General features: G+C 35.3%; 1 protein-coding gene across 1 annotated transcript; it reads left to right on the plus strand.

Annotated features, from left to right (window-relative positions):
- The first annotated feature begins 336 nt into the window (after positions 1-336).
- LOC145770567 (terminal uridylyltransferase 7-like) lies at positions 337-9541 on the plus strand. Its single transcript, XM_082582253.1, has 9 exons — positions 337-541; positions 1448-1541; positions 2723-2913; positions 3714-3836; positions 5180-5383; positions 6040-6135; positions 7036-7185; positions 7808-7981; positions 8442-9541. Exons 1-9 carry the CDS (start codon positions 431-433, stop codon positions 8502-8504), a joined length of 1206 nt encoding a protein of 401 aa, XP_082438379.1. The 5' UTR covers positions 337-430; the 3' UTR covers positions 8505-9541.
- The last annotated feature ends 1062 nt before the right edge of the window (positions 9542-10603 follow it).

Genomic DNA, 10603 nt, shown 5'->3' on the forward strand with positions numbered 1-10603 from the left:
CAGCGACTTCAGCTTTTTTTTAATTTTTTCTCTCGATCTTTTCAGGGTACGAACTGTTCAGGGTGCGAACGAACTACGAATTAGGTTGCATCCATGAGACCATGACACTCTGATTCTGGACTGATAAGCACAAACTGAACAAATGATGCAAGAATGATTGCGAGTAAATTATGCAGTGGGAAACAGATCACATGAGGTGTAAACTACAGGCATTGGACAAACAATTAGAAGTGCGAAATATTGTAGCTCTGTATAGGCCTGAGAGGTCGTGGACTCACACTCTCTCAGTGGCATTTCTTACTATTCTAACTTTTTTATTGTCTGTTGCTCAGGGCATAGGTTATATAGGAAATAGGTGGGTTTGACAGTGCAGGTACGGTGTCTGCAAATTTGGTAAAAGTTAGATGAGTGTAATAGACTGATTTATGCAATGAAGATATTGCTAAAGAAATGGTGTTGTTGGAATCACTCTGGGCAAGTGAAATCTCAGTTGAAACGAGTTTTATGCACACAGTTTTCCGCACCAACTAGCTTCTTAACGGTACAAAAATTGTTTAATTGTTATCGTTTTTAGTTTTATTCTTTTTTACCTTAGTTACTAGCCTACACACTAGTTAACTCTTTTGCAATTTTCTCCACATCATGCAGCTTCTTTGGTACCTATAATGTACTGATAATTCTTAACTTTTTAGTTTGGAAAATAAAACAAAATATCGCTCACCTAGAACCGAACTATGTTATGTCCAATTTTTGCAAAAATCACTTTTTCAACTTTTCTTGGGTTGTGGACATAGCTCTATCTGATGGTATGCTCAGATTTCTCTTATGTCAATTAAGTCCTGCAGAAATTTCAAACTTTTTAAACTGAACTGTGCTGAACTGAACTCAATTCAAAATCTATTTTCCTGTTTTTCTCAAAACTTGAAAAATGGACATAACATAGTTCGGTTCTAGGTGAGCGATATGTTTTGACAGGTGTCAAACCCACAGAATGCTTGAATACCGTATGGATGACTCGGTCACATATTTTGCAATTCACACAAATCAGTTTAATCATAAGCAGTTAAAAAAATCAATTTCAATCTGTTAGCAGCTAGATCATCTTCAGTTAAGCTTATTCAAATAAAAATATTTTTGTTTGAGTATTCTTTATTAGGTCACAATTTAATGTTGAACCATAATTAAATGATTCCCAATAACAACACAGAGTTTTTTGCCTGGTGGATGCGAGTGTTTTTGTTACACGTCATCTAAGCTCTGTCCAGCTTTTAAAAGACCAATTTATAACCTGTTGAAATAATACATCCCAAGGAATTAAAGCCTGGCTTGTTCAATGTTATAATCCAAGGTTTAACATTTGCTTTGTTATGTTCTATTATGAACTGAACTGTTTATTAGTAGTTTATTTTGTACCATATAATATATATATATATATATATGCTTTTAGGTGAACAATTCAGAGAACAACTGCTCTTACGAACAGTCTTCCAATACCACTCACATTAATGGTTTGATAAAAACTGTCTGCTTTCAATGTTATGGTAGGATAAAGTTTTTAATATTTTTTATCAATGGTTGTTTAAGCCGTTTGTGTTGAATTGTACTTCTGTGATAGATCAGTTTGTTACAAAAGATAAATGCCCATTGGATATATATAAACAAGCTCTTTACTGATGTGAAAATTGGCATTTCTGCAAAATAACATTTGTGTGATATACAATGTGATCTTTTCACCAAATTGCAGTACCGTACCAACTTACAAAGTATATATCAATTGTTTTTAATTTCGTACGGGTGAAAATTGATGACCTACATTTTAATGTTTTAGACTCGCTTTGCTTAATTATACAAATTAAACATTTCAAAATTTAATTGTTTTTTGGTATGAGTCAAATACCACTATCAGACTTGTTACATATCCAAAACCTGGGTGTGTGGCAGACTGTATATATATATACAGAAGAAACACATTATTGATGTGGCTTAATGGACAGAAAGGCACCAGCCAGTACCATAGTTGTAGGGCATGCCCAAAAGCATGCATGACATGAAAGATGTTATTGGCATTCTACTGCATCTAATGCTTCACCTCCTGATCATGTCTTGCCATTGGATTCTGAGGCCTGAGAGAGAGTGAGGTTGGAGTTTGGCAGCCCGGGTCTGCTACTATTCGGTGAGTCTGATTCGGTGAGTTCCTAACCTCTAACCCTAAAACGGCAATGATAATTAGGCTACGGTTACCGATAATTAAAAAAAAAATTGAAAAAATCTCTCATTAAAGGGATCAGACTCACCGAAACGGGCCATTCCGTGGCAGCCCACCCTCACTTAAAAGAAAATCATGTGCAAGTCATGTTTCTGGATTGAGAATAAACGTGGACTACTGTATCTAGTTACATATTTTTCACAAATTTTGATGCTTACAAAATGTGTGGGTCGTAAAGATTTAGAACTAGTTTTAAGGGTCGAATCAAAAAGTATTTGCGGACCCCTAGATTAGTAGTTTGTTGTTAACATAAATTTTTCACTATAATATACTATTATTATATATCATCTATTTGTATTTATAAAAAAAAATTGCAGCTTTTTTGTCATGTCAACAATGCTAGTTTTAAGGAATATTGCATCAGCTTATCGATTTTGTAAGTTCAACAAGTTAAACTAATGAGACAGACATTACTTCATCTTTTACAGGTTTAACTAAAATTGTACCTTCCAACAGACAAGAAGAAGCCTTTGAAATATGATAGAAAAATACGAAGGAGTATCAGAAAAAATCTTCAAGAATATTTGCAAAAGTTTTCTACGGTCCCAGTCACTGTCAAAGCTTTTGGATCGTCGGTGAATGGGTTCGGCTTTTATGACGCAGACTTAGACTTTTATGTGACAGGAATGAAAATTCACAAAGTGAAGGTACTTTTACTATTATTGCGGTTAACTGAACATAGTCTGTTGGTTATTTGTAAAATTGTTGTTTGTTGCTACAAAGAAAACAAGTGTTTGAGCTTTAAATTATTTAGTTTAGGTTAGGAGCATATCTTTCATTTCATCTGCCGGCATGGACCGGGCCATCAACCAAGATTATCAGGGTTGCCCATTTTTTTTGCAGTGACTCTTTCATTTTACTTAGTTGTTATTTGCTGTATCATAAATTGTAAAACGTTGTCTGATGTCTTTATTTGTTTTTCATTTTCTCAGATGTTTATCAACACTCGCAATCCATTTTCTCAACATATCACTGTTCATTTTATCACGAAAAGTTTTGCCACACATCATCCCAGTCCTTCTCATATGTGTCATTGCATTTTAAAATCTTTTTACATAGCCCAGCCTTCAACCCCACCCACTTATCACACACGCCATGTACACTTGTACAGTCTTCCCTTGAATCTGCGACATTTCACTACGGCATTGCAAAGTGCATCTGCTTATTCTCTGAACTTTTTTCATCCAGATCGACTCCTTGCTGTCATCGCCCTTCTAATGATGTCGCCATCTTGCCACATGTCTCTCAGATAACAAAACTCTTTTTTACAACCACGATTTCATTGCGTCTATTAAGTATTAAAGACTATTATTATGTTACAATTTTTTTGTCTGTTTCGTCCATTTTGAACACCACAAACAAAACACATCATTTCATATATATTTCTTATATGACATCTCGTCATGTTTGAAGCTTTACAGTTTCATCAAACAAACCTTGTTTTTAGAATCTTATGCGAGAGAATAGAGAATTTTCCAGGATAAGTATGATCCGAAGTCGAATTTCCCTCATCAAATTTCGTCACACAAGGAGTGGCTTGCAGGGAGATATTTCTTTTGATAATCACATTGTAAGTTCTTAAAAGGTATTCAAGTTACGTAGTCTGAAAAACTTGTGAACAATCAAAATTTCAAATAAGCGTCATGCTAACTGAGAACGTTGCTTAGTAATGTTAATCTTATTTTTCCACAAATGTGAATCATGGCCACCTGAAGTTGCTTCCAGATTTGCCATATTTTGCAGATTTTGATTATTCCTACTGCTGGTGTCTGTCTGAATTTTCTTTTTTTGCGGACTCGTAATGCTATAAAAGCGTTTGTTGGCTTGGGGAAGCAGTAGAAAAAGAGAAAAAGTAAGTTAAAGAACTCTCAATGCTAGTGTTAAAAATCGATTAACAGCCTGGCTGAAATTTCCCACGTCAAATTGTCTTTGTTTTTCAATGTCTGATGATTTTAAAACCCACGGTGTTTAGTGTAAAACACAACGGGTGAGAAAGACGGAAAGGAAGGCGTTAAAATATCATTTTTCGAAAAAGTCATTCAGACAGTCACCAAAAGTTGTAAGATCTGAAAAATTTTGCAGAATGTGACAAATCCGGCCGTAGGCTATCTCTAGGTAGTCGTATGTGAGTGTGAAGTTTTCAATATTTGAGAGAAATTGTTAAAAAAGAAAACCGGAATTACCATATTATATTAATCTTTATTTTTAAAAGCTGTATTATACTGTTCATAAAAAATATTATTTTAGCACTGAAAATTATTCAACTAAAATAGTGAAATTTGTTCTGATTAAGAAGTAAACAATTTTATGAATGTTTTAGTTTTTGAAGAGTTGATTGATGGTACAGAACTTGAAAATAGCATCTAAAAGGTTGCTCATAGGTCGAAGCTGCAATTCAACTCTCGTCGTCTGTCGTCAAAATAAACTAAACCTAAGTGTGGTGAAGTATGTATAGTAGTAGTCCTGAAGAAGAAATACGAAATGTAAATTTTGGCCAATTACTAGTAGTAGATTGGCCAATTACTAGTAGTTTGGCCAATTACTGCTTCCAATGCTGCAAGGTGGAAGGAAGAACGGCTTTTAGCGAGAATTGAAAACATTTCGAGTCTAAAGTTCAATATGCACATTCTTCGTTATCCAGCAGGTGTTGTCCAATTGCAGAGTCACTCGATATATCTAGATAATATCATGTCATTTACAATTTTGCATGCACGATTGCATTCTGAGGACAGCTCCTGAAGAGAGTCAGACGAAAAACTGCAGCTTCGAACTATGAGCAATGAGAATTGAGCAACCTTCAACACGTGACTTAGTTTTTCTTGATTGCGCAGTATTTTATCTTCACAATCGCATTTCTTTTGCACTAACAGAGAGATTTTTTGTAGATGAATCATTGACATCTTCATTTTTTAGGCTTTAGAAAACTCAAAGATGTTGCGCCAGTACTCAATGATCAGCATAAAGTGTCGTGTCTTAGTTTTTGTGATGAAATATTTAGCAAAGTGTTGCTGTATTGCCGATGCATATAATAACTTCATATCATCATATGCTTACACGTTGATGGTCATTCATTATCTGCAGCAGTTGAAAAATCCTGTTTTACCAGTTTTACAAGAGGTAAGACTTTGTGCCTTGTTTTCACTTTGACAATGGCAATAGATAGTAATAATAACCGTGTTTTATTTTGCCTCTATTGCGACAAGGATCATTGCACTGTGATTGCAGATGCAACAGAACATGATGCGCCAGTGGGACCTGTATTCATCGAGTCAGCTGCTCTCATTATTTGAGATTGTTATTAACCCAGACAGAAAATTAGCCGTGTTTTACACTGATCAAACGTCTGCAGACGTTGGATCAATGTAATATGCGACTGAGTTGCTATCAGGAAAGTGTCTTGCTGAGAAGCAGTCCCGTGCTTTCGAGAGTGTTTTCCAACTGACCTTCTACGACATAAATTTTGGATGAGCAACCAAATGTTTTCTGCCTGGTTTGCGGAAGTTATTGTAAAACTGTATCTCTTCGTTTTGACCAAATCAAGAAAGCTGTTGGCTTTTTAAATGCAAGATAACACATAGCTAATAAAATAACTAAAGAAATAGGAGCTGGTGTTTCTCAACTTCTATTGTGGTTCCTGGATGTTATTGTAAACAATATTAAAAAGTAAACAATATCAGCCGCGTTTAATTGTTTACTTATTAAGAAAACCAGTTGAGCTTTTTGCATCAAAATTTTGTTCCAGTTTAATCTTAAACTTGACGCTTTTTGGTTAGATAAAGCCCCCTCATCCATCTGAGACACATATTCAATCTCACACTGTGATCGATGGCAATCAGACATATTTTTACAGCGGAGATATTGATTCATTGGTTAGTGATTGATGTGCGCCATTTTATTAATACTGCAACTTTATTTTAATTATATATATTAATATTATCAGTCATCTTTACTTGTTCTTCCGACTACTGTAGTTTAACAATTGAATGCAATGTAAGAATCTGTTCCCAGTTTTCAGAGATAGTAGTCTAACTTACCCATACTTGAGATAGTGCTGAAAGTTAAAACTGCTAAAGGAAAGCAGATGGCTAATTCAGTTATTCAGTATTATTTTCTGATATCACATCTGAGACTGAGTTTGCACTAGTAATGTTGGTTATAGGAGTTGTAAATACAACACTGTTGATTTTCATAGCAAATTTATCATACGAATGAATTAGTTTGGTACTCAACTTAGATTTTCAAAATGCAAGATTACCCAATCCTTGCGGTTTAAGACCTAGAGAGTGTTAAATCTGTTCTATAATGATGATTATGTGCCTGATCTGATACAGACGTTGGCGATCATGGTCATCCAAACTTCTCTGTCATTTGCCATTCGTATAAAATCGTTCGTTTTAACTGTTGTGTTTGTGGCCCATTGATTCAAGCTGTTTAAATAAGTTAATCTTTGTCGACCTCTGCTTCTTTTTCCCTGTATTATCCCCAATAGAGCTAATTTTTCCAAATCTCCATGTCTGTGAATATGACCTACAAATTGCATCTGACGCCTTCTAACTGTTGTTATTAATCTCCTTTCTGCATTTGCCAATTTCATAACTTCGTCATTACTCTTCTTTTCAGTCCAAGATATCCTCAACATCCTTCTGAGAAACCACATCTCAGCAGCCTCTATAATATGTTCTATAATATGCTTTGCAAAAACTTAGGCTAAAAATACGAACACATTTTAAAAGTATGATACGATGCAGAAATCAAATTTTTGTTTTCAGAAAATACTTTGGCCGAGTTACGAAGCGAATGTTCAATCAATTGAAGAGCTATTCATCGGTTTATTGAAATTTTATGCGTTTGAATTTGATTTTTTGAGCGATGTTGTCTGCATTCATAGAAAAAGTCCCTTGCCATCAGAAATTCAACAAGTACGAATTTGGTTTCATTATCTCTTGGTTAATTTACGTTGAATCGCAAAGAGTGAGCAATGGGCGTTGTGTCTTTTATTTATGTTTTAAAAAAATAGTTATGTAATTTTATTTTGAATCGAAAGCTCTCACAACTGCTTGAAACGGTGAATTTTGTTTTTTAAAGTTTTTTTTTGTCACATAATATGCTGTAACGAGAGTTTACCCGCGACGAAGATGCTGTCGTGCGAAAGGGGAGTAGTTTTGTGTGATTTTATTTACAAAATTCACACAAAATTTTAAATTGCGCCCTTGTTCTTTCTATGAACTATCGTAGCATATACTAAATGAAAACAATTCTACTAAATAGTCTTGCAAGTTGCTTAGCCGTGCGATGAGAGCCGTAGTAAACTACGACACTCAAAAGGCCACTGATTAGACACCGCTCAAGAGCATGCATCTGTGTCTTTGGCAGGACACTTAAAGGCATGCCTGAAGATGGACACGAAGATTGGCTTCCTTGCCTTCCCGTCCGCTTAATCTGAATCTTTCACCATCGGGCATAAGCCTAGATACGACAAAAATAGCCTTCAGTCTAGGATCGCCGTTTTGTTTTATTTTTGATCTGGTTTCTATTATTTAGATGCATTATGGAATACCAGGCCTGCTTCGCATTCAAGACCCATTTGAGTTGAAAAGGAATTTGGGAGGAAAGTTATTGCCTGACACAAATCAAATTATTAAGTCTGTTTTCTGCAATGCGTATGATCATTTTTCGAAGGCTCCCGATCGCTGCCTAGACAATTCCAAATTAATGGTATGTCAAGTCATCCTTATTGCTATCTGTGAATAGAATGCAATCAATGTAATCTCTCATTTTTATTGTTGTTCAATCAATTATGTCGCAGCATCAGGCTAAAATCGGTCATTTGTATCTACATTTGTGAAGTAGATAACGATCACACTGCTTAAAGAAAAACAATCTATTGCATGAATAAATGAATACTGAAAAGTTTTGGTGTTCATCAGGACAATTATCGTTTCTAGCACTGGTTGCAACGTTCATCTGATGAAATTGAAAGTAAAAGCAACAATAAACAGGTTGATTTATGTCAGTGAAGCAATAAACCATCTTGTTTATTGTTGCTTTTACTTTCAATTTCATCAGATGAACGTTGCAACTAGTGCTAGAAACGAATCTATTGCATTATGCTTTACGGTATATTGCTTAAAGCCATACACTTTTTTTAAAACAATCTGTACTTTCTTGTTTTCAGGACTATTACTTTGATCCTGCTGTGTTACTTCCGGGAACATTGGTAATTAGAAAATCAACATAAAAGATTAAACACAAACGTGAACTTTGCAATTCAACGGACGACACCAGGATTTGCACAACAACCATAAATAAAAAAAAAATTGATTTTGTAATCGAAGAAAGTTTAGTTTTTACATTTTTACTAATTCTGTCGAATTTTATTCGTTGGCTGAAGAAGAATTTGACTAAATTCTTACTTGTTGTGTTGGTCAATTTCAACGGGGATGTTTGGATAAAGATAACCTGTTGTAGCAAATACTGTGTTACAACAAAGAAATAAAGTTAACTTAAACTAAGCTTTTACAGTTCGAACACTGTAATCAAAGATGACCGATTTTGCACTCGGACCAATCGTCACTAATTCGTAAAAAAAGTAACTCATTATCAACTTCCCTGATACCTAGTGTTGTACTAAACATGTCTGACATGTCAGTTGTGACGTAATCTTCAAACTAAAGCTGTTGCTTATCAATGCAGCTTGAGTCGACAGTCAGCGGCAAGACGTGCATGCCTATTGCCTATCAGTGGATTTTAGTGCGTCTTTTTTTAGTTAGACAAATGGCTTCAACTTCGATCACTCTTTGGTCATAGAGCAAATTGATATGATTGTTACGATATGGTAGTGCAGTTTAATATTTTAATTTCGTTTTGGATGTCATCAAGTTTCCTTTTTGAATAAAACAAATCAGACGACGCTGTCTCGTATGATTTGTTCAGAAGTACAAATATTTCACCGTTGTTTGACTCTTCAGGTTGCGGGGGTCTAAGGTTTTTTATATATTGTAAAAGTTTATTAACCCCTGAAGACAGCAGATACGCTGCTGGCGTAACAAAGCTCGATGGCGCAGAGATAACACAATGAGTCTCAAAGAATTGTTTTATTCGTGAATCGTGAGTTCGAATTGCAGAATTTAGAACACCAATTTTTTGAACTAGCGTTTTTTCAAAATGAATAGAGTTTTTAATTTGGAAATAAGAATTATGGTTAATTATTATTCTGTACCTGTGTGAAAATTGTTTGTGCGGAGGTATATAAAGCACTTTCAAAATAAAAGAAAAAGCAAGCAATTACTTAATTTAAAATTGGCAAATTCCAACAATATGTTTGCGATTGTAGAACAGCAAAGGTGAAATCATGTTAAGATCTCGTCATGGAGGTGAATTGCGGAGATATTGAATAGTTGTTATTCCATAGCCACAAGACAACAACTTGAAACTGAAGCTATTTCTTAAAAAGTTATTGTTGATGAAATCACACGATTTGACGCCATAATGCAACGTTTTGCTAAAACGTAGAAAATTGAGCCATCAATCGCTATAGAACAGAATCCTGGTAAAAACTGCGGTTGGATCATTGCGTAGAAAACGATCTATCAACCACTTTTGCTCAAAACAAGTGAGCTTTCCAAGAAACGCAAATATTATGGGAGAATTACATTTTGTAGAAAGTTAAAAATAATGGAAATTCGTCACGGGTCCCTACAAGGTAAACACAGATTAAGCTTTTAGAAGTCTATGAATAGTTCTTGTGTTTGACTAAGGTTCTCTTTTGTGGTCAGAAGGCAGGAAAATTTAAGTTGGGGCGTAGACCTACAATTTGGTGTATCCATAGCATTCAGCTGCCATTGTGAACTTACACCTCTGAGTTGTGAGAGAAATGTTTTAATTCACTAAGAAATAGGCGGACGGTGTTTTTGATAAGAGAAGGTGAGCCAGACAATGCCGAGTTCTAGGATTGTAGCTTCAGGTCGTTGCATGAAAGTCTGCATCCGCTTTGGCTACTGTACGAATGATGGGTTAAGTTTAGGTCCAACTTGCACTAATTTCGGTAGGGCTAATTTGATCTTGCTCTTCTTCGAGCAATGATTCTCAACAGCAGCCCATTGGGCCGCATCTTCTCGATGTAGCAAAAATGTTATTTTTTCCCCGTAGTTTCGCATACCTGTAGAGGCTTTATAGCAAGACTAGCCTACTCAACAGTCGGTCCGAATCCGGACCTTCTGGGGGTTGATGTTTGATGTTGAGCTTTTGGAAGAATAACCTCTGCCTCGTTTCAGGGCTTCTTTAAACAGATTTCTATTGGGAGGAAGTAATTTTACTGTGATTATCTCAGTTGTTTGG

Source organism: Aplidium turbinatum, chromosome 5, assembly GCF_918807975.1.
Source record: "Aplidium turbinatum chromosome 5, kaAplTurb1.1, whole genome shotgun sequence".
Classification (NCBI taxonomy): domain Eukaryota; kingdom Metazoa; phylum Chordata; class Ascidiacea; order Aplousobranchia; family Polyclinidae; genus Aplidium; species Aplidium turbinatum.